Below are 24,852 nucleotides of genomic sequence, written 5' to 3' on the forward strand. Positions count from 1 at the left end.
AAGGGGACACTTTGATTACAACAAGGGTATCCTTTAATTGCACTGCACTAGTTGGATGTGAAAGGACAAGCCCTTTTTCCTATTCTTCTGACACTAGATGAAAAAATGACCTGAAACATTGTCACCCAAAAACATGGTTAGGGATTGATCAGCTAACTGCTGAGCAACCTGTTCTGGCCTATGGAGAGGAGAGAATAAGCGAGAGGCACCCCACCCTGGAAACTACAATAGAACAACAGTACTGTAGAAGTTTGCAAGGCATGGGATTTGCCAGAGGACTGTCTTAATAACCATCACTCTAGTAAGCGGACTGCTCACGATGCATCCTGATTGAAGGGGGTGGCGAGTGGCAATGGCTCCTCCTTCCAAAAGGTTGTGCTACTCTGACTGTGGAAGCAAGGGGAACAGAAAAGTGCAGCGATTGTGCTGCCTAGGCTTAAAATACAGTCTGTACTGCAATTTTTAAAACATAAAATATATGCAGATAACCTGTCTGGGTCAAATTGAAGCAGGGGATGAAAAATTGAAGATGGAAATGTGCTTTAAAGGGAACCTGAAGCAAAAGTTATATGGAGGCTGCCCTATTTATTTCCTTTTAAAGTGAACCTCCGGACTAAAAATCTACTCAGCAGAACTGAAAAGGTTTGGTGTTTCTTTAACAGTTTTACAGCATCAGAACTTTGTTTTTCTTACCAAAGCATCATTTTTAGCTGCATTTTTATCTAAGCTCCACCCATCAAAGAAAAAAAGCCCAGGCTTTTTTCCCCAGATGCTGTGCAGAGCATGATGGGATTTCCTATGTTGTTATTCACGTTGCATAGCAACTGGGAGAGGTGCTCAGGACACAGGACAGTTGGAACTATGTCTCATGCTCCCTGTCACCTCCTTTCAACCAAAAAGATGGCTGCCATCATGAAATCAAACATTTGCCTGTTCTTTTAAAACAGGGTGGGTAAGAGATTATATTACCTATCTATTTTAATTAACATACCTAATGTAACTTAATGACAGTATGTTTGTTTAGGCTGGAGTTCCTCTTTAAGCAATACCAGTTACCTGGCAGTTCTGCTGATCTTTGGTTGCAGTAATATCTGAATCCCACACCTGAAACAAGCATGTGGCTAATCTAGTTAGATTTTGGTCAGAAACATCTAAATGAATGAATGCTTGTTCAGGGCCTATGGCTAAAAGTATTAGAGGCAGAGGACTAAAAGGACAGGGAGGCAACTGGTGTTTTAGTTGGACTTGAAATCAGAACTTCCTCTCTAAAGGATAAGCTACATCATTATAACCTTTACAGAAAAAACACATTCCCTTCTCACAGCTTATAGAGCTGTACAGCGTGTGGGATGCAGTAACCGGATAAACAGATAGCAGGTTACAGAGACTGTGACTGCTGAAGGCAGGCATGTACCTTATCTTGTGGGCACCCTGTGTCAGACGTAGTGCCGTTCTTTATTGTTCCAGGCCTCTTGCATACAGAATTAAGTTTTTCTTCACAGCCTCGGACATGCCATCGGCCCGTCTGCAGGAAATGAAAACCGATAAATCATTAGGATTGAATTGGCCAAACACTGATGCCGAAAATAGAGCATCCAGCTGCCAAACGCAAGTACAGCAACCTGGTAAATGTAGTTCTGAGTAATAAGGAGTGCAAAAGATTTGTACCCTGGAAAGACCAAGCCACCCCTAAGTAAGTTGGTCAAAGGAGGCAAAGTCGGTCACCATTAGTGACATTCTGCGGCTTTATTGTACACAGACTTCAGTATGCACAATAACAACATTCCATGACATCAATGTGGACATCCGCTGTGGTATATGCCGTGTGCAGTAAGAGCTAAAAGAAAACCATTCCTGATGCCCAACCCTGAAACCCCCCTTACTGATGCCTAAACCTAAACCCCCCCTTACTGATGCCTAAACCTAAAACCCCCCTTACTGATGCCTAAACCTAAAACCCCCCTTACTGATGCCTAACCCAGAAACCCCCCTTCCTGATGCCTAACCCTGAAACCCCCCTTCCTGATGCCTAATCCTGAAACCCCCCTTCCTGATGCCTAACCCTGAAACCCCCCTTCCTGATGCCTAACCCTGAAACCCCCCTTCCTGATGCCCAATCCTGAAACCCCCCTTACTGATGCCTAACCCTAAACCCTCCTTCCTGACGCCTAACCCTAAAATCCCCCTTACTGATGCCTAACCCTAAACCTTCCTTCCTGACGCCTAACCCTAAAATCCCCCTTACTGACGCCTAACCCTAAACCCCCCTTACTGATGCCTAACCCTAAACCCTCCTTCCTGACGCCTAACCCTAAAACCCCCCTTACTGATGCCTAACCCTAAAAGCCCGCCTTCCTGACACCTAACGATAAAACCCCCGTTCATGATGCCTCACCATAAAACCTCCCTTACTGATGCCTAACCCTAAACCCCCCTTACTGATGCCTAACCCTAAATCCCCCCCTTCCTGACACCCAACGATAAAACCCCCGTTCATGAAGCCTCACTATAACACGCCTAACCTTAAAAAAACCCTTCCGCCGCCACAAATAACTTAAATACAAAAAAAGATCAATTTGAAAAACAATACATTTTCAAAATTTGAAAAGAAATTTAAAAATTTATAATCCTCAAAAACGAGGATTCCTTTTGGCAATCGATAGTCAATATTTGCATTCACGTCTATGGGGTGTCCAAATTGTCCATTAGGGATCAAACCCACTAGCAGCCTTTTCTGAGCTCTTTGAAAAGCTCTTGCTAATGCAATGCTGTGGGGGATATTTATAAAATCACATGGCTCAAGTGGGATCACACCCATAGCATTACATTAGCAAGAGCTTTTCAAATCACAAAGCGCCTAGAAATTACTTTGTAACATACTGCTAGTGTGTTCCAGCACGTAGGGCCTGTCTCCACTCCCCAGTTTTCCTTCATGAGTTGTCTGACAGTTTTGCATTGGTGTCGATTGTTTTTTTGCATGGGGAAAACACATTCAAGTGTGAACTAACCCACTGATTGGTTCTCAGTTTTCCTGAAAAAAAAAAAAAGCACAGAAAAACTGATGAGTGGAGACTGGCCTTTAGCTGCAGGCGCCCAAATGTCCTGCTTCTCATGGACATCTCCTAGAACAGGAAAGTCTGTTGAGCTGAAGCTACTTGGTGCATTTTGGCACCTTATTAGCTGCAGTAACTTGAAGGCGGCAGTTCCCCTATAAGGTCTCTACTGACAGCACAAGGCTCACCTTCCCTGAGAAGGACACACAGCTTGGAGTGTTATTAAATGGAGGCAGAGGTTCATTCTGATCCCAGTAAGTAAAACGTGCTTCTGTTCCATCCGACCATTTATACACATGTGGCAGAGACTGACTCTGGAAGCCAGACCAGATATTTTCATTGTCTTAAAAAACAAAAGACAAACAAATGTGAAAATCATCAGATTTTCAATCAAGACAGCATATCAACCATTGGTGCATGTAGAAGATAGAACTGTGTGTGTACTCAACTATTAAACATCCATATCGCTCTTAGCAACAAGTGAGAGAAAGAGTGAGAGAGATGAGCTGTGGGGATAGAGAAAGACACAGAAAGAAAAATAAACAGGACGTTGTGGTAGAGGAGGAGGAGCAGAGAACGTAGCTTCTCTTCTTTCTCATTTCACAGGCATCTTTGGGATAGAATTTATAGGGAAAAAAACAGAAAGCACAAAGCAAAAAAACAAACAAAAAAAACCAAAAACACATGCAAGTCCCTATAGCCTTGCCAGCACGGGATGCGTTCTTGCATCACTGCAAGTGCTGGCATGCATCTCATAAGACGCATGACGGCAAAGTGGGAAGTTAAAGCAGACGCCAGGTGTTACCCGGACTAAATGCTGTTGTGTACTTCAACTATCTATTGCCTGATGAAGCGGGTATAGGCCTGCGAAACGCGTTGCAAATAACCCTCTGGAGTGTACCAATAAATGTACATTATCTTGAATACACAGCTTGTTGTGTCTGCTTGCAGGAGGTAAGTCCACCACTGCCTCCTAAGCATTTATTTACTTTTTAAGAACTGATTTTATCCTTTTGACGCCTCTGTTCTTCATTACGTTATATTTGTTAAAGTGGGATTGTCACCATAAAAATCAAATTTTAACAACAGGTCTGAATGTATTAAGTGATAAAGATGCTAAACCTGCATTCAATAAACTTTAAAAACTTTTTCTGCTGTTATGGTTTGGAGTTATCACATACTTAACCCATTCAGGTTCCGTCGTTTTCACGTGAGAAATGTTCACCTCCCATTCATTAGCCTATAACTTTATCACTACTTATCAAAATGCACTGATCTATATCTTGTTTTTTCCGCCACCAATTAGGCTTTCTTTGGGGGGTACATTTTGCTAAGAGCCACTTTACTGTAAATGCATTTTAACAGGAAGAATAAGAAAAAAATGGAAAAATTCATTATTTCTCAGTTTTCAGCCATTATAGTTTTAAAATAATACATGCCTCCATAATTAAAACTCACGTATTGTATATGCCCATATGTCCCGGTTATTACACCGTTAAAATTATGTTCCTATCACAATGTATGGCGACAATATTTTATTTGGAAATAAAGGTGCATTTTTTCCATTTTGCATCTATCACTATTTACAAGTTTAAAATAAAAAAAAATAGAAATATTTCATCTTTACATTGATATTTAAAAAGTTTAGACCCTTAGGTAAATATTTACATGTTTGTTTGTTTTTTATTGTAATGGTTTTTTTTTTTATACTAAAAATTTTATTAGGGTACTTTTGGGAGGGTGGGAGGTAAACAATAGATTTATAAGGTAAATGTGTGTTAATTCTGTGGTTTTTTTTTTTCCAGGTGTAGTATTACTTTTTGGCCACAAGATGGCGGCCATGAGTTTGTTTACATGACGTCACTCTAAGCGTAGCACGCGCTTAGAGTGACGCATCAGGAAGAAGACGGCCATAAAAAGCTCAGCTTCCGAGAGAAGCTGTCGCTTTTTCAGCGGGGGAGAGGAATCAATGATCGGGCTCCGTAGCCCGATACATTGATTCCTTGGCTACCGAATCCGCGGCTGGGAGTGCGCGTGCACGCGCGCGATCGGCCGCGGGGGCGCGCGGTAGCGCGCATGGTTCCTGGACGTAGAAACTACGTCCAGGAACCAAAATAGGTTAAAGAGAACCTGAACTGAAAATAAAAAGTCAAAGTAACCATACACAGGTCATACTTACCATCTGTGTAGTCTACTCCTCAATCTCTTTCTCCTCTCCTGCGTCCTGTTTGTCCACTGTGATCAATGGAATTCTCCGTCCTCCATTTTGAAAATGGCCAATACTCCATAACAGCTTCCTGGTTAGCACACTGTTAAACTGTAATATTGCCCACTTGAGCCATAGGGAAACATAGACATTACCTTGCACATTCAGTTGTAACTGACAGCTGCTGATATATAACTGACAGCAACTGGTATATTTCAGTTCTGACAAAATATTGTCAGAACTGGAAGGGATCACTGTAAGAAGAAAATGGTGAGCCTCTGAGAGGAACTGATGGTGAGGTTAGTATGTAATATTAATTTGCAGCTACGTCATGTGTTTATTTTAAATAATTTTACTCAGTTCAGGTTCCCTTTAAGGAGCACTGGCCCTTTAGTAGTCAGTGCCAAACAGTTGTGTGCTGGGGGTTCTTTTTATCTATAATATATTCCTCCTCTTCTCTTTATTTCCCTGCCAGCTGCTTATCTGAAACACGATCGCTGCTCACTTGTGTTTACAAGCTAGGCTGAGGTGACTCAGCGACTGGAGGGGAAAAGAAAAAAAAGTAAAGGGCAGAAATGACATCAGGCTTTAGCCTAAACTGTGGGCAAAAGACACGGTTCCCACCAGGAACAGAATTCTCTTCATTTACTTTATAACATTCACTGAAATCAAAACGTGGACAGTACAATACATGTGTTATGTAAGTAGATCAAGTACTTATCTACCTATATATGTGTTTTTTTCCCTGGCATAGTATGGCTAATCCTACTGCTTTAAATGTAGACATTAATAACCGTTACAAAAAAAATATTTTTGTTACAGCTGATACAAATCCTCAATAAATCTGCAGTGTGTATACTTCCTGCTTTCATGGAAGCAGACATATTGTTAACATCCTGTGCTTTGAAAGACAGCTGGCAGTCAGCTGACACAGGTGTGAGATCAAATTACAACTTGTGATTAGACTCCGATGAGGGTGAATTAGACAGGCTAAACTCTCTAAGTACATGAAGGGTGCATTTCTCGGTTTTCCTTCTGTCCTGTGCAAGAGTTCAGGACCACTTTAACAATTGGGCGGAGGCCAGGCAGCGTCACAAGCTTGAAAGAAAGGGGGAGAACCGAGAGCCCGATATGGTGTACTATGTTAATGAGGTGATGTCTGATGCAAACACACACAATGGTTATACTCACAAGGGCGGGTCGCCTCCAAGGCAACCACTAGATAAGCAGGCGGTGAGAATTGTAACCTGACCCCGCTCAGGGTTAAGAAGTCGCTTTCTGTAGATAGAAGGAAATGGGGATACACCCCTCCACCAAAGGGGGACTAAACAATTATGTGGTATAACAACAGAGGCACCAAGTAGAGTAAAATTTGTTAAAATTGTTAAAAAGGGGGAAGTGGGTGGACTCACCTCCCTTCTGAAAAAATGGCCAGACAACGGGCAGGTTACTTCAAGTTTAAAGCAACATTTATTATGAGCTCCAAAAGTGCAACGCGTTTCACGGGTAACAGTCCCGCTTCTTCAGGCAAACAATTTTTGGAGGGAGCAAAGTCGGGTCAAGAGCCAGATATAGCGCCTCTGTCTAGCGTCACAAGGACGATTTCCAACTGAAATCGATCAGGAATCAGTCTGCAGTGAATGGGCAACCAATAGATCTCTCTGCAATCAGAGAGAGATCCATCTCTAGGTCGATCTGCCCATATTTAGCTAGATGTATGAGCACTTTAACCCTCAAGCATTCTTTTACAAGTGATGTAGGACTAAGTCATATAGACAATGCAGAGTTTGGTCCAGGGTACATATGGGCGTGTCATACCGCTCTGAAGTTTGGTGACTACTAGCTCGATGTCTGCTAGAGAGTGCAGGCTGATCAGACTTCCATTCTCCTTCTGGCAGGAAAGTTCTGCATCTGTCCAGTTGTTTGGTTGCTGGACGGCATAGCAGAATCCGTTGTACGCTGTCCAATTCCCATCACAGGAAGTCTCTGAGTAGTGCCAGTCTGTAGAAGATAAGTGTAAAATGGCTGAATGTTATACATTTAACAAGGCATAGTATTCAGCTCTGAGACAGATGCATGGGAAAAAACTCAAACAAGGTGCGACTAGTGCAGTAAAGGAAAGCTGCTCTGTTCCAGCAGACAAATACCAGGTGAGTGTTTGGAAATACACAGAGAAAGACTATTTGGTTTCCTTAAATATGGAATGCCTATCTGTCCACACCACGCACTTCTCAATCCCACATGGGACTGCAAGACTCCCCCACGGCTGCCCCAACTCTCTGGAACTCCCTCCCACCACCCAAAGGCACGCCCCCCACCCCCTCTTTAACACCTTCAAACAAACCCTGAAAACTTAGCTAACCATGCTCACCTATACCCCCACATCTGTACCCAAATATGCACTCCAGGGCATCTCATTGCACCCAATTTGTCTCTACTCCACCCTTTAAATTATAAGCTTCTGGCAGTGCCTTCTCCCCTGGTGTTTCCCAGCTGATCATGCAACCTCATTGCTACCAAAGACACTCACCCCATTGCATGATCGTATTTCTTGTTTCTGGGTCTGAGCTCCTTAACTGTCCTAATTTGAATGTCAACCCCAACTATTGTGCAGCGCTGCCTAATATGTAGGTGCTTAATAATACAGACAACACATTAGTATGCCCACCAGACCATGATGTCCTTGCCTATACATAAACACCCACTGCTGAAATCAGCGATACAACACATCAGTGTGCCCGTGCCCTAAGACTTGGCCCTATTCAAGTCTTTCCTCCACATATGGCTGCTTTGCTATCATGTAATGGTTTTCTACAGCCAGGTCCTGCTGGGATTCAGTAGAGCCCCGCCTTAGGGTGCAGACAAGGCTGCCTAATGTGCATTACAAAACATTCATGTTTGCTTTAAATCTTTGTGAAAATATAAGTGCAAGATTGTTCTGAGAAGCAAACCACATTATTCAAAACAATTAAAACAAGGCCCCCGTAATTATAATTCTATATCTTTTCCAGCACTTAAGTTTAAAGGCAAATAATGTTTTCTTTTAAGATTTTATAAGGATGGGAATGCAATAAAAAAAATAAAAAAATGAATGAACCTTTTTGTGTGATTTATACTGAAATGTAGGGCCCATTGACAATGGGCGCAGTGTACACCCCTTCTGCCCTGAATCCTCATTGTCCGGGATTTCACCTACTTGAAACATCATTTTCCACACCAACTACTGTGTGTTGTGGTCTCCATAAAACGGTGTCTGACAGCATTTTGATGTTGTGGATGGGCGAGCCGTGGGCCCCATTTACTTACATTAGTAGCGGGGCAATGCTGAAAGTGGCAACAGGTCATAAAAAGAAGTATAGGCTTAACTTACAGGGGCACTATGGCAAAAATGATACTGTTCCATTATCCCCACCATCAGTTATTTAATATGGACAGCATAAATTTCACCATAGAACTTGTGTTAAAAAAATAGCTCCTAACACCAATTCTTTTCTTCTGCACAGCTGATCTGTATCAGTAAGTCAGCTGTTCTGATGCAACAGGCTAACTGTTCCCTGCTGCTAGCAGCCTTCTTGTCTCTCTGCCTCAGCTGATATACAACGCAGCCACACACAGTCCAGAACCGTGCTGTTGCTTCTAACATGGAACTATAATGTAACAAGATAAACGGGCTGCTAATCACTTAGTTCCCATTTCCACTGGTGTGGTTTCCGCGCCAAATCCGCAGAGTTTCCCCGCATGAAAATCGCGTGGGGAAACTCTGCCACAGGGTACAATGGCGGCACCGGCCGAATCGCTTGCACTAGAGATTCGGCCGGCATTTCCTTCCAAAATAGTGTTGGAGGCTGCGAATCCCATAGCCGTGCATGACGTGGCTGATGGGATTAGCCTGTGCATCCGCACACCGGGAAGTGACGCCGCGTGTCTTGCAGATGCGTGCGTCGCAAGTGGAAACGGGCCCTTACTTAGCTAGTTACATTATAGTTACATGTGAGGAACAAAAGAACTGCTCTGGAGTTTGTGAGCTGGCCATTGAGTCAGGAACAGCTGATTTAATGATGCAGATCAGCTGTGCAGAAGAAAAGAATTGGTGTTACGAGCTATTTTTTTTTAACACAAGCTTTACGGTGAAGTTCATGCTGTCCATATTAAATAACTGATGGTGGAGAACGGAACTGCATAATTTTCACCATATTGCCCCATTAAAGGGAGTCCGAGGTGAAGGACATATTTATTTTAACAATACCGGTTGCCTGGCAGTACTGCTTCGAAACAGGGAAAACGGCAATCGAAAGAAGGGCGCCACCATTCGCAGCAATGGTTAAGAGCAATAGGCGAACATTTGGGCACCCAGAGGCACCTGATAAAATAGCGGGCGGGTGTCTGAATTAAGACTTAGCCACAACTGGGGGGGGGGGGGGGGGGGGGGTGAGGAAGGGTGTAAGGGTTAGGCATTGGTACAGAAAGGGTTACGTGACAGGCTTCTGTAAAGGGACAGTTAAGGGTTAGGCATGGGTAGAGGGAGGGTTCTGTGTGAGAGTAGGGTTAGGTTAGGTCATAGTAACATATTAATATAATAGTAACAAATGCTCTCAGGTATGTGATTCAGACACTACTGAGCAGAAAGATCTGGACGGTTCATGTAACAAAAGCGTGCAAGGAAAAGCTGCAATATTCGGTGCCTTTTCCTTGCACGCTTTTATTACATGAACCGTCCAGATCTTTCTGCTCAGTAGTGTCTGAATCACATACCTGAGAGAATCATGTGGCACCTGACCTGCATGCTTGTTCAGGTTTTAGGGCCAAAAGTATTAGAGGCAAAGGATCAGCAGGACAGCCAGGCAATGTGCATTGTTTAAAGGGATATGGAGACTGACATATTTATTTTCTTTTTAAAGGAAACCAGAAACAAAAAGCTTACGAAAAAAAATTAAATAAAAAATAAAATAAAATTGAATTCCACCTTGACCCGGCAACTTGGCCAGTCGGGGCTTACTGCGCACGCGCAGCCCAGCCACATGCACCTGCCCAGCTCCACGTGCCTGTGCAGTACTACTGCTGGCTGCTCTTCTGGCCACAGGAGCGAGATGGGGTAGCGCGCGCAGCCGCACTGTGCATGTGCCAACTTGCCGAAGGTACCGGGACCCTGTACCGAAGATCCAGGAGGCGGAGGACCGTGCTGAGGGCGCAATCAGGCCGGAGAGGGCAAGAGGAAGCCCCATACACACACATACATATATACATATACAGATAGATAGATAGATAGATGGATAGATATACATACATACATATATACACACACACACACATATATATATACACACACATACACACACACACACACACACACACACACACACACACACACACACACACACACACACGTATATATACACACACACACACACACACATATATATATATACACACATATGTATATACACACATACACACACATATGTATATACACACATACACACACATATGTATATACACACATACACACATATGTATATATACACACACACACACACACACACACATATGTATATATACACACACACACACACACATATGTATATATACACACACACACACACACACACACACACACATAGCTATATACCTGAAAATATGAGACTCTTCTTTGCTACTATTAATTATCTGTACTACACATACAATTCATCGTAAGCTTTTTTTTTTGCTTCAGTGTTAGGAGCTGAGGAGAACATGGAAGAACATGGAATTTATGTACGGGGGAGTTTCTAGGAGTTGCTGTTCATCTTCAGGACGGGACTACAAGCTCTTCTGGGGTTAAACACTTTAATAATTGCTAATATTTAGGTGATGGGTGTTCGTTTACCATTTATACAGTCAGCACCTGTATTATATACATACCAGTGGAATCTGATGCCGCGCTGTTGTCTCTCTTTTTGCACATATATGGTAAGGACACATCACACGGATATGCTTCCCACTGTCCAGAAGCCACATGTAATCTCCCACAATTCAAGCCGTCAAGGACTGTGAAGGCAGATATGCCTATAAGGGGAGGAGGGAAGATTTAGGAGCCATCAATGCAGAGATGAAATTAGAGTGTTTTTGCTGTACGAGCTATGATACTCTGCTATCCACTAGCAGCACAGGAACTACAAATCCTACAATACTGCACTACAAGGAACTAGCGGGTCATGTGCTGGCCACCTCTGTACCAGAGAGAAGCCTTAAGGTGGCCACACACAATACAATAAAATGATCCGATTTTACAGCAATTTAATAAAAATGATCGTTTCTAAAGAAAAAATATTATTTCCCGCCCTTTTCAATTTTTATTGAACGGGAGTTGTGGAAATTTCTCATCATTTTTTTTTTTTTTTTGCAAGATTGTATGGTGTGTGGTAGATTGACAATTTTCATAATGTAGAGAAGCAAGCTGTTTTTTAATAGTTTTAAATCTTTTTCTTTTATCATTGGAGAATACGTGAACACATGTGTGGTACATTGGTCAGATTTTTCAAATGATACAATCAATCAGAAAAAATGGATTGTACATCTTGAATTGTAAAAAATTGTATGGTGTGTGGCATCCTTTAGGGTGCCCATACATCACTTAATATTGTGGCATGATGGACCTTACCATTCGATAGTTCTTTTGAATTGTGCCTCAACATGGCCACCCTATCAATAGTTTGATTGATTGCTGGTCCAAATTGAGCAAATGGATAGATCAGGAATGACGGAGAAAATCTCGGTAGCATGGGGCTTCAGTATTGCCATGACCAATGCAATACTTGACTGGTGCAACTAAACCCACCCACCCCCCACGTGTGTGTGTCATCTTTCCTCCATGTGCAGTGTAAAGTCTCACCTCTATGCCAGCGAGGTTTCCTAGCCTTTTCCGGTGTCCACCATCACCTGTTTCATGTGATGTCACTACATTGCCAAGTCTGCACCGGGCGGGGCCAGGAGTCACACCAGTGGAGAGGTTTGATTTTAAAACACTGGTCGTGGTGAAGAGGAGGGGCGGACACTGTTAGGCTAGGTTTCCACTTGTGCGTTTTGTGTCAGATTTTTCTCTCAGAAAATTTGCGTTACCAATGGTAGTGAATGGGGCTGCTTCCATTCATTCAATACAAATTTTCGTACGCATTCGTACACATGAAAAAAATCTGAGGTCCTGCATCATTACGATTCACGTACAATGCTTTGCATAGGCAACACATAGCAACTCGAATTTTCGTGTTATTTGCGTGAAAATTCGCATTAGATCCATGGTTACAGGAAGTTATCAGCAGTTATGACTAAGCTGTTACTAGGCAGATTGTTATATTTAACCTCTTGAGGACCGCAGTGTGGGTAGCCTGGCATGCAACTGCAGGATGATTTCATGCTGTACTCTACTGGACATTGCTTTGTATTCTGGGCAAGCAATAGATTACTCTCTGATCCCTCTCTTATCATGTCCGATCAGAAAGGGATCTATATAATGGTCAATCTGGGCATAAACTGAGCAATGTATGGCCAGCTTTATCATTCACATGGTAGGAAGGGGCACTGGATGCTGCTTACCTTCTCTCCAGTTGACAAAACTCAAGGGGCTGTTGTCAGACCACTGCCAGCCTGCTGCACTATCCAAACGATTAAGTCCAAGCCATACGAAATCTGGAGGATCCATGGCAACTGCAAGAGAAGATTTACAGCTATTACCACAAATATCTGCATGGAGCAGGTTGCATGCAGATATTACCGTATATATAAATATATTGGTCTGTTTCCATAACAAGTTGTTTGTATGTTTTGTTTTTTAATATTATTATTATTTATATAGCACCAACATTTTCCACAGCACTTCACAGATTATATAGTCTCGTCACTCAGTTAAGGGGCTCACAATTTAATCCCTATCAAAGTCATATGTCCTTCGTAGGCTAGGGCAATTTAGGGGGAAGCCAAATAACGGATCTGTAGGTTTTGGGGATGTTGAAGGAAATCGGAGTGCCCGGAGGAAACCCACGCAGATACGGGGAGAACATACAAACTCTGTGCATTGGATGGGATTCGAGGCAAGAGCGCTATTCACTACACCATCATGCAGCTCTACGTGCTGTTTTTACTTACGGTACCAAAAGTGTGACCTTAATACAACACTGCTAAACACGCTGGGAGTGGCCCCATTCAGTTCTAATGCTCCACATTTGTATCCCGAGTCTAAGGACTGCTTTTGAAAATCACCCCTATTAAAGGGAACCCGAGAGAGATATGGAGGCGGACATAATTATTTCCTTTTAAACAATACCAGTTGCCTGGCTGTCCTCCTGATCCTAGGTCTCTAATACTTTTATCCCTAGACCCTGAACAAGCATGCAGCAGATCAGGTACTCTGACTCGAGTTTTACTGGATTAGCCATATGCTTGTTTCAGGGTTTGACTAAGACAATACTCATACCAGAAGATCAACAGGGCTGCAAGGCGACTGGCATTGTTAAGAAGGAAATAAATATGGCAGCCTTCGTATCCATCTCACCTCGGGTTCCCTTTAAAATTTAACAGTGAAATTGAAGCCTACCTGAGGTAACATGGAACATGATAACATAAATATATCTCCTACACACAACTAGGCTGTGTTCCCCATTTTTCTTTCTTCTCACTTTAAGGGTTAAGAATCCAGGGCTCTACAAATCAGTTTCTCTGCAGTAGGACGATAGCATAACTCAATTATAACTAGGTAATAAATCCCATATGGGGCTAAGAAAACACACCCAAGTACTGGGTACCAATAAAAAAAAAAGTGAATTAAAGTATAACGCTTTTACTCCGGTATGAGGTTAGTTTAAAGAGAATCTGTAACTAAAAACAATCCCCTGGGGGGTACTCACCTCAATTGGGGTAGCCTCCGGATCTTATCGAGGCTTCCCCCATCCTCCTGTATCCCACGGCGGTCTCGCTGTGCCCCTCCGAACAGCGAGGATGTAAATATTTACCTTCCCGGCTCCAGCGCAGTAGTGGCTCTCTGCTCGGAAATAGCTCTCCTGGGCCTGCGCAGTAGAGCGGACCCGACAGAGATTGGCTATTTCGGCCTATTTCCGAGAGGAGAGCTGCAACAGCGCCCCCGCTGGAGCCAGAAAATGTAAATATTGCACAGCCTGACAAATTGTCGGCTGTGCGTCCCGTGAGCTGCAGCGAGACCGCCGTGGGACCAAGGAGGACGGGGGGAGCCTCGATAGGATCCAGAGGATTCCCCCTACCAAGGCGAGTACCCCCCAGGGGAACTATTTTTGTTACAGAGTCTCTTTAATATTTAACACAAAATAAGATTATGGTCAAATTAAGATTATTAAGTCCTGTTTATTAGTAGAACTATAAATACCATTGGGTTAAACCATCCTAGACTTATTTTAAACACCGGCACACGAAATAATGGAGCTATATTGAAGCAGCAAAGTATTAAACTACCAAATAACAGTGAACATCATCAGCCAGGAGGCAATGTGTTTGGTCCTCAATCTATTTTCGGTGGCTATTAAGGCAGTAGTCAAGGCTTAGGGATATAAATCACCTGCAGGTAGAAAATGAAATATTGAGAGATTGCCCCTAATGGGCCCTGGGAGGCTGCCCCTAATTCTCCATCCTCCCACCCCCTTCTTCCAGGCGTCCTCTTCACCAACCCCACCAAGACACTGTGACACAAGGTTAAGAAGGGAAATATACCATACCCCTCTGCAGAAGGTGTGCGCATATGTGTCTACAAAGCAAGCTAGATTTGACAATGCACTTTCTAGACCAGCGCTCAGTGAGGAGAGGGCTGGCAATGCATACACAATTTCAGGCAGGAGAAAAAGAAAGAGTAATGCTGGGCATACGTGGTTAGATTATGCGCCGGCATCGAGCCAGCCACTCATGCCGGCGCGTCACCGCTCATCTGCGCGGATCGATCCCCACTCGTCCCCGAGGGCACTTCCTTATCTGCCTTTCGTTTCTACCATTGTCCGCCCGCGGGGATCGAGCGTGGTATCGACCAGCCGCGGTGATCAGACAGGTTGAATATTATCAATCGAGCCATCAGCGGCTCGATTGATAATATAAAATGAACCATGTATGCCCAGCATTAGAAAGTAAACTACATCAGGATTGGCTTCAGTCAGAGGCAGTAAAGATGTAAAATGCCTGGAACAGTTTTCTCTTTGTTTACTATATAAAATTCACTGAAATCAAAACGTGGACAGTACAGTACATATGTTATGTAAGTAGAGCAAGTAATTATCTACTTATATATGTTGTTTTTTTCCTGGGATAGTATGGTTGCTCCTGCCGATTTAAAGTTGCGGTTTTGTAATCCTCAGATTGCCTGATCATGGATTATGTCTCATGTAGGAAACATACAGAACTGTCTTTGTACATATTTTTGTTGATAAATGTCACAGTATGGTATGAACTGTTATAAGTATTATAAAGCACGCTAAAAGCACATTGAAACCAACCAAAGCACACTGCTCATGCTATATGTCCAAATCCAGATTCGTCTGAAAGTGAACCATATATCCGTGTTTCACTGTGCATCAGACATGGCTCAACTTACAAACAAATTCAACTTACAAACGATTGCCCAGAATGGACCCTGTTTACAATTAGGAGACCGCTTGTATTCGAATTGACTAAAAAATGCTTTAAATAAATCAGAGGTTAAATACAGCTTTAACACCGAGCTGTAAGGAAACAATCTTGTATATTTACTTTGCTGTATGACTAAGTCAAGTAATGTGATAACTGCAGCCATAAAACGGTTTTCATTATTTTGGATCTCCACCAACTGGCTTCCTGAAACTCCCAATAGTAACTGTTAAAGGGACCCTGTAGTGGGAAGGTAATGGAGGCTGCCATATTGACAATTGCCTGGCAGTTATCCTGATATTTTTGGCTGGAGTAGTGTCTGAATCATCAACCTGAAACAAGCATGGGGTAATATGGCCAGACTTTAAAAAAGAGGAACTTTAACCAAGAATTGAACTTCAACCGAATCAGTGGCTGATAGTCCCTTTCGCATGAGAAATCTATTCCTTTTCTCAAATAGATTATCAGGGGGGTCTGTATGGCTGATATTGTGGGAAACCACTCCCAGTGTGATGTCATGACCATGGCCCTGAGCGTTTCCTGTCTGTTACCCTCGTTGCATTGCGGGAAATAGCGTCCTTTTCCAATTGCCAAGCGAGCATTATCTCCCCTCTGTGCCTACAACTATCAGTAAATAAAAATTCCACAGAGATTACCTGGCAGGACTAAAGAGGTCACCCCCTGTGATCATTGTCAGAATGTAAATCAGGGAGAGGAAAGATTTTACGATGGGCAAACACTGACTAAATAAGCACAAAAAGTGCTGCTTTCTAAAATTGCATTGCACCACTATGCACAGCTCCTCTCAATTTGCTTTATTTTCAGGAAGGCTTTGTGATTTAAAAAACGCCTGCAAATCTAAAATGGCAACGCAGCTAGTTGTGTATAGGCCCTAAGGGGGCATGGCTTATGGGAAACTCCATAATGCAGGTAAATGCATTGCAAGAAATGTTCAGGATAGAATGATAATATAGGGTATATTATATTATCACTGCATTAAATGCTTCTACCTGGTTTGCTTCCGCTTTAAATCTGAACAAGCCACATACTCAATGTCTTTGTAAACACATCCCAGATACGTCCCTCATGCAAATACACCACGGCTGATGTGTTCAGGCTAAATAGAAGACATTGACTATGTCTATTACAGCTGGCTTGCGGTTTCATTTATGGTGAGTAACAACCCCCCCGTTCAAACGTAGGCAAATGGGATTGTCACACAGTGCGTATGGATGGACGGAACAATTCTCTGTTTCTGGAGAGAGGACTTCCCAATAAACAGATGACATGGCCTGTATGCATTACACTTTTTATCCTAGGTTTTCTCCTATGTGATCATTTTAAACCGTATCAATAAAAGGGACCCTGGACACTAAATATAAAAGGAATCTAGACTTACTGGGGGGCTTCCATCAGTCTCTACCACCCCCCCCCCCCCCCACGCACACCCTCACCCTGTGGCCCCAAATGTCCCTCACCGTCCTCTAGGTCCCCTATGTGGTCCCGCTGGTGGCTCAGTTAACCTGCCAACTGAAGTTGCGCATGCGCCGCCCATCCGCACAACCAGCGGGATCACACGCCCATTGCTGTAAGCAACAGGCGCAGAATGCGCAGTTCAGTCTTTCAAGAAGCACTTCAGCCAATGTCTCCAGGTTAACGGAGCCACCCGCGGGACCACGGAAGGGACCCAGACGATGCCGGGGGACCTCACGGGCTACAGGGGGCTGGGGGAAGACCTGGGTAAATCCAGATTCTGCTTATTTTTAGCACTCAGGGTCCCTTTAAGTCATGAGCAAGCAGGAAAATACTCAGAATAATTTTTATAGTACTTTTTCACCAACTTTTTGGTACGTTTTCATCTGCAGAGCGCAACAAATTTATTTTATACAGAAGATGAAAAACTTGGGAGAAAAAATGAATGGAATAGGGGCCCATGTCTCGGATATCTGAAGTGTATGGCCAGCTTTATGTAGGTCTTGCTTTCTTTTAGTCTACACCGTAGTTTTCAGGATTGAATATTTCTATTTATAAAACACCCAGAACGGAAAGTCCCGCTGATCTAATCTGTTACTTAAAACTTCTTGAGCCTGACCTTGGAGTTTACACAGCGCAGCCGGCTGCCACTGACGGGAATCATGAGCAGAATGTGAGGAAACGAAACTAAACTATATATACTGCCCACCGCACTGCCACAACTGAATGAAAGCAGACCTGAACCAGGGCTGTGGAGTCAGTACAAAAATCCTCCGACTCCAACTCCAAAGACTCCAACTCCTCTGATTTGCATATTACAATCTTTTGATTGAAAATATTTAACATAAAAGGCCTCTCATCACTGCCAACACTTAGGAATTTTAAAGGTCAATTGAAGCGAGACAGATATGGAGGCTGCCATATTTATTCTCTTTTAAATACCAGTTACCTGGCTATCCTGCTGATCCTGGGCCTTTAATGCTAGGTACACACCATACAATTTTCTGTCAGATTTACCTGCCAGATCAATTATTTTCAACATGAATTTCGATCGATTTTTTGATTTTCCGATCATTTTTTAATCTTATTTTTATCAATGTTCATAGAACTGAATGAAAATCAATTGAAAAAAAACGATCAAAAAACTATTTAAAAAATGATCGGAATTCAGATCGGACATGTTTGAAATAATCGATCTGGCAGGTAAATCTGCCAGAAAATTGCATGGTGTGCACCTAGCATAATACTTTTAACCATAGACCCTGAACAAGCATATGCAGATCAGGTGTTTCTGACATTATCAGATCTGACAAGATCAGGTGCATGCTTGTTTCTGGTGTTATTCAGACACTACTGCAGCCAAATAGACCTCAGGGCTGCCAGGCAACTGGTATTGTTTAAAAGGAAATAAATATGGCAGCTTCCATATTCTTCTCACCTGAGTTGTCCTTAAAAGCTATATTAAGATGGCATCTGCTTTTGGGAACAAAAAGCTCCTGGCCAGGAAAGCTTTACCCTGTAAAATAAAGTACAAAAAATATTTTTTTTACATATATTTCACATGACAAGTGCCACAGATGTAAAACATCTCAAAATATTTTACTTGTTTTTCCCGGTTAATATAATGCCCTACATGCCAAATTTCATCACTTGTTGGCAATGTGGCGTACCATTATCGCCAGCTTGTGCTTTTGTAGCGATTTGATCCGATCGCTATGGCACACAGTTTGGTGACCCCAGTACTGTACAGATACAAAGCTAGGCAACAGCACAGCAACAGTGTTGGGTACTAGAGGTGTCGCCCTAGCGATCGCGCACAATCGCTACAAGCGGTAGCCAATACAGGTGTCCACTAATCTTAGGGCTAAGTATAGGTAGCACAAGGGGTTCATTAGTTAGGTTAATATTTTATTTTAGGGGTTGGAGAGAAACACTGTCACTTTAATACTTTTTTTCTTGTTTTCATGAATGAGCAGAACGTACCGGTATTCACTGTTGAGGCCCTATCATTATTACATGCAGATGGCTGTGCAATCAGAACGCAACGCGTATGATCGCACACCATCTGCGTTTGCATGTGTAGCGTGGCTGATCCCATTCACTGTAGTGAATGGGTCAGCTGCGCGTTTTGCTAAAAAATGCATGCAGTATGCATTCGCACACCGCACTGGTACAGAACGCATGCAGTGTGAACATCAGACAGTGCAGTCTATGTACTTCTGACATTCGTGCGTGTCGGCCTCCGGACCAGACGGCAATGCGTAAAATGTGAATGAGGCCTAAACGTATGCACGAGCGCGGGAGCGTGCGGGAACGCTCTGCAGCATTTTAACTACAGGACGTAAATTTTACATCCTGGAATGCACAGGAATCCAAAATAGGGTGTGGAATTCACATCCTGAAATCTTAAAAGGTTAAGTGGCCTATTCTGTCCTGTGCAGAGAGAGAGAGAGAGGGGAGGAAGAGGAGGAGGCATCACCTTGTAACTCCCACATAACAAGCATACAGCTCAGGATATTAGAGGACACCTGTACTCACAGCCAATGCACAACTAACATTCACAGACAATGCTGCTGACTAAAGTCTACAGTCCGTACATAAATTAGATGCCAAAGTTCAAATAAGAGTACATTCCATTCTAAGTGGCTGGCTTCTGTAGAAGAGATTCAGCCTCAGGAAATAACACACACTGCTTTGTACAGTATCTGCAGCTTGTCACTACAAAAGTCTCTATTGTAACTACTTCCCCTCACAACAAACAAAGGCCCCATCACCACCCTGTTACCTTACAGCACCACATGACCCTTATGCACAACGCACTGCTGTAGGCCAGAGCTCCGCCCTTCACTGCGTGAGCTGTACTCCTCCACCAGGTATATACTATTCTATCACACAAGTGTCACAGCTTCCAATACATTACGCTGAAAATGGAGGTACGATTTACTTTGTATCCCTTTAATTTTTCATTGCGCATTTTAGCGCACGCATCATCCATGTTCAGCTGAGAGCACACTGTGTGAGATATTATTCTGCAAGTTTTTTTACTCGCATGCAGGAAGAGCATTTTAATGTGAATGACCCCTATTATTTAACATGGGCACTTACATCGAATGCGATTCTGCATGTGGGTAAAATGTATTCAATCTAGTTAAAGAGGAATTGTAACCAAGGATTTAACTATCCCAATCAGTAGCTGATACCACTTTTTCCATGAAAAATCTTTATCTTTTCTTAAATAGATCATCATTGTGTGGCTGATATTGAGGTGAACCCAGGGGCGTAGCAATAGGGGTTGCAGAGGTTGCGACCGCATCGGGGCCCTTGGGCCAGAGGGGCCCCAAGGGCTCTCCCTCAAATGCAGTATTAGCTCTCTATTGGTCCTGTGCTCATAATAATCACTTCTACAGATGCTTTGAATAGTGGTAATTATTAACACACTGTCCCCCATCCCCTTCTTGCACCTCTGACACTGTAGTTGCCATTGGCAGGTTTTGGTGCGGCGTATCAATTGTTATGTATAGAGTGCTTGGGGGGCCCTAGTGTAAAACTTGCATCGGGGCCCACAACTCCTTAGCTACGCCACTGGGTGAACCCCCACCCAGTGTAATGTCAGGACCTAGTTCCTGACACCACACTGTGTGAGCCTTGTTGCATTGTGGGAAATAATGGCGGTTTCCAACTGCCAAGCAACCAGTACCTCCCACTGTACATATGTATCTATAAAAAAAAATAACCTTTTAGTCTAAGTAGCCAGCAAAAAAAAAAATAACCTTTTAGCCTATCGCATTCTTATGGACATGGTTGTAGATAATGGCAGTTGGTGCAGTCGGTTTTTTTTTTCATGCCTGTAGTAAAGATGATTACATGCAGGCCGATTGTGGATCAGACAATATGAGCAAATTACATGGCGAATATCAATCATTTGACCCCTTCCCTTAACTATCTCAAGACCGCCTAACGCCAATTGGCGTGAATTCCTGGGGCCGGCTCCTGCAGGAGATCGCGCACGCCGCTGCGCACGCATCTCCTGCTTGGTAGTCTCCCAGCGGCGAGACTAATAGGGCTGTACAGCGCTGCGATCTACAGCAGCGCTGTACTGGGGACAGCTGTGTGACACTGCTCTCCCCCTGGGACACAGGAGAGTGATCAGCTCTCATAGGCTGAAGCCTATGACAGCCGATAGTCGTGATTGGCTGGCTGGCTGGGGAGGGAGGGATTTTAGAAAAATAAATAAATAGCCACATGTATTACTGTATATTCTGGCGTATAAGACTACGTTTTAACCCTTGAAAATCTTCTGAAAAGTCAGGGGTCGTCTTATATGCCGGGTGTCACTGATGCCGGGTGATACGCCCTATCCTGCTACCGCCTCTCAGATCTCGCTGCTGGTGACTGTAGTGAAGGCAGAGAAGGAGGTAAATAAGATACAAGGGCGGGCCAGAAGGGTGAAAGAGGCATGTTTTATGGGCACAGCGCAATCTATTCTTCCATACCGCTCTGATAAACAGGGAGAGCTGACCAATCTGCTTCGGGAGAGTTGACCAATCCAACCAGTCAGTCACCTATATTGTTATATACTGGGTACCACATACAGTACAGCACCAGTATATGTTCATACATAGCACCAGTATATGATTTTTATTTTTAATTTTTATATGGTGTGCGTTGGATGAGGGGTAGTCTTATACGAGGAGTATATCCCAAACTCTATATTTTAACTGGAAAAATTAAACACTGTGGGGGTAATCAGACCCCATCAACAGGAAGCTCTGTTGGTGGGGAGAAAAGGGGGGGAAATCACTTGCGTGCTGAGTTGCGCGACCCTGCAACTATGCCTTAAAGCTGCAGTGGTCAATTAAGTAAAAAATGGCCTGGTCTTTGGGGGGGGGGGGGGGGGGGGGGTTAACACTGCGGTCCTCAAGTGGTTAAGCATTTAGATCACCGAACAGCCCTTTCATACAAAGTTTACAGCATTGCAATAGACAATATCATCGCAACGAAATGATATTCTTGTGGGGCTTTCACTCAGAGTGCAGTGCAACATGGTTCCAGCACAGCAATGTACAGCATGTGTCCAAGATGCTACAAAAATTGTACTATGGAGATTGCAGCAGGATAGGTCCCTTGGAAACCCAGGATAGGTCCCTTAGAAACACTTCCAAGCTGAAAACTAGTAAAAAAAAAAAAAATAATAATACAAAATAAAAATGTGCATCACTAAAGCTATGCCCACGGCTAGATGGATCAGAGATTTCCACCGAACGATTGTTCCCCAATCCGTCTGGCCGAATCTGCGAGCATCACTGGCAATCGCGGAAACAGACTCATGTAACCGATCGTTTAGATGATCGCAGCAAATTACCGTGAAAGTCAACAAGGATCAGCATGATCCTCTGGGATATGATCCAAAATGGCGGTCGTTTAAAAATGAATATATTGGTAGGTGAACAGAGGCGCCAGAAGGATAAAAGTACATAAAATTTTTAAAAAATTGCTGGGAGGACGTGGTGGACTCGCCTCCGTTAACCTCTTGCCGACCGCGTCACGCCGGCAGGCGTGGCCGCGGCGGCAGCCCCAGGACCGCCTAATGCCAATTGGTGTAAAGTCCTGGGGCTCTGTTTTGCAGGAGATCGCGCGCAGGCTGCGCGCGCATCTCCTGCTTGGGGGGCGGAGCTCCGCCCCGCCTTCAGTCTCCGAGCGGCTATTGCCGCTCGGGAGACTGTTAGACGGCGATCACGCCGTCTATTTACTCTGTGCAGTGCTGCGATCAGCAGCAGCGCTGCACTGGGGACAGCCGTGTGACACGGCTGTCCCCCTGGGGGACAAGAGAGCGATCGGCTCTCATAGGCAGAAGCCTATGACAGCCGATCGCCGTAATTGGCCGGCTGTGGGGAGGGAGGGAGCGAGGGAGGGAAGGGATTTAAAGGAAGAGGGTTTTTTTTTTTTTTAAAAGCGGCAACACAAATATTTATTAAAAAAAAAATAAACATGGGGGGAGCAATCAGACCCCACCAACAGAGAGCTCTGTTGGTGGGGAGAAAAGGGGGGGATCACTCGTGTGCTATGTTGTGCGGCCCTGCAGCTTAGCCTTAAAGCTGCAGTGGCCTTTTAAACTAAAAATTGCTTGGTCACTAGGGGGGTTTAGCCCTGCAGTCCTCAAGAGGTTAAAGCAGACACCAAGGACTGTAAATATATAGATCTACACATTTATTGAAAATACCCCAAAGATGCAACGCGTTTCGCGGGCACAGCCCACTTCTTCAGGCAATAAGCAGGGGATAAACAACAGCAATTCAGTTATAGCAAGCAGAGCACCTCTGTTTGTGTATATCTATATATTTACAGTTCTTGGTGTCTGCTTTAACGGAGGTGAGTCCACCACTTCCTCCCAGCAATTTTTTAAAAATTTTATGTACTTTTATCCTTTTGGCGCCTCTGTTCACCTACCAATATATTTGAGTCCACCTCAGGTGGAGGGGTGATCTACCTCCTTTCTTCCTATCTACAGAGAGCGACTTCTTAATCCTGAGTGAGGACAGGTCTAATCTCCTCACCTGCCTAATGAGTGGTTACCTAGGTGGTAACCCGTGTTTGTGAGTATTACCATCTCACTGTTTCATTTATCCAATCAATTTTGACATACTACACCATATTGGGCTCTCGATTTCTCTTCAACTTTAGTTTAAAAATGAATGATTGCCACAGGTGGCCTGCGTCGTGAAACATCGACTAATACATTTTTGTTAAACGATGTTACGCAATATCACGAAAAAGATTGTTTGCCCTGAAAGGATTGTCCCACCAAATAAATCAGTGGTATTGAGACAAGTCAAGGTGTAGTGTGAGATCAGTCAGAAGGATGAAACAGGTGGCAGACAGACTTGGTTGATATCCTGGTTGGATGGTTATGAAAGCATGCAAATACTAAAAAGTAGTTAAAGTGAGTAACCAGGACATAAGTCAACAACCAGAAGCACCAGGGCAAAGTGTGAAGTTAGCTCTCCTTCATGACCAACTTGGCGAGATCTGACTGCCTGCAGCTCTTCATTTCCTCCGGCAGATGGTGGAGGCCTGTGACCATCAACAGTTGCCCTGACTGAGGAGCCACACACTGAAAAAAAACTGCAGATGAGACCCAGTAGAAGCCAGAACATCCCAAGCAGAGCCAGTGAGGATAGGGAATGCATCAGAAACCGGAATAGCTAAAGACAACAAGTGACACACAGATCAACTTTCCTATCAGAGCTCATCTATGGCATCAGGTCACAAACTGTCCTCTTATCCAGGGCTGAGAAGCCAGTACAAAAATCAACTCCAAATCAACTTCCGGTTCCGGCGCCTGGATGGTAAGAGGCTGAGAGCGGAGCTTCGCTGACCGAGCCGCCTTAAAGTGCCCGCTGCAGCAACTAAAGCGACCCCACTTTCCTGTCGCTGCCTCGAAAGGCAGACAGGAGCCACCAGCCGACGGAGATCCGCTCCATGGATCGCTACTTAACGCGATCAACCCGCAAG

General features: G+C 43.8%; 1 protein-coding gene across 1 annotated transcript in view; it reads right to left on the reverse strand.

Moving 5' to 3' along the window:
* LY75 (lymphocyte antigen 75) overlaps positions 1–24,852 on the reverse strand; it is a 162,471-nt gene that overhangs the window by 72,796 nt on the left and 64,823 nt on the right. Inside the window, exons 5-9 of the mRNA XM_068245642.1 lie at positions 12,829–12,939; positions 11,158–11,301; positions 7,078–7,260; positions 3,242–3,396; positions 1,415–1,525 (exon numbers count right to left, since the gene is read on the reverse strand). Of these exons, the coding sequence (XP_068101743.1) occupies positions 1,415–1,525; positions 3,242–3,396; positions 7,078–7,260; positions 11,158–11,301; positions 12,829–12,939 (704 nt within the window). The remainder of the gene's footprint in view (positions 1–1,414; positions 1,526–3,241; positions 3,397–7,077; positions 7,261–11,157; positions 11,302–12,828; positions 12,940–24,852) is intronic.

The sequence above is a fragment of the Hyperolius riggenbachi genome, chromosome 7, assembly GCF_040937935.1.
Source record: "Hyperolius riggenbachi isolate aHypRig1 chromosome 7, aHypRig1.pri, whole genome shotgun sequence".
NCBI lineage: Eukaryota > Metazoa > Chordata > Amphibia > Anura > Hyperoliidae > Hyperolius > Hyperolius riggenbachi.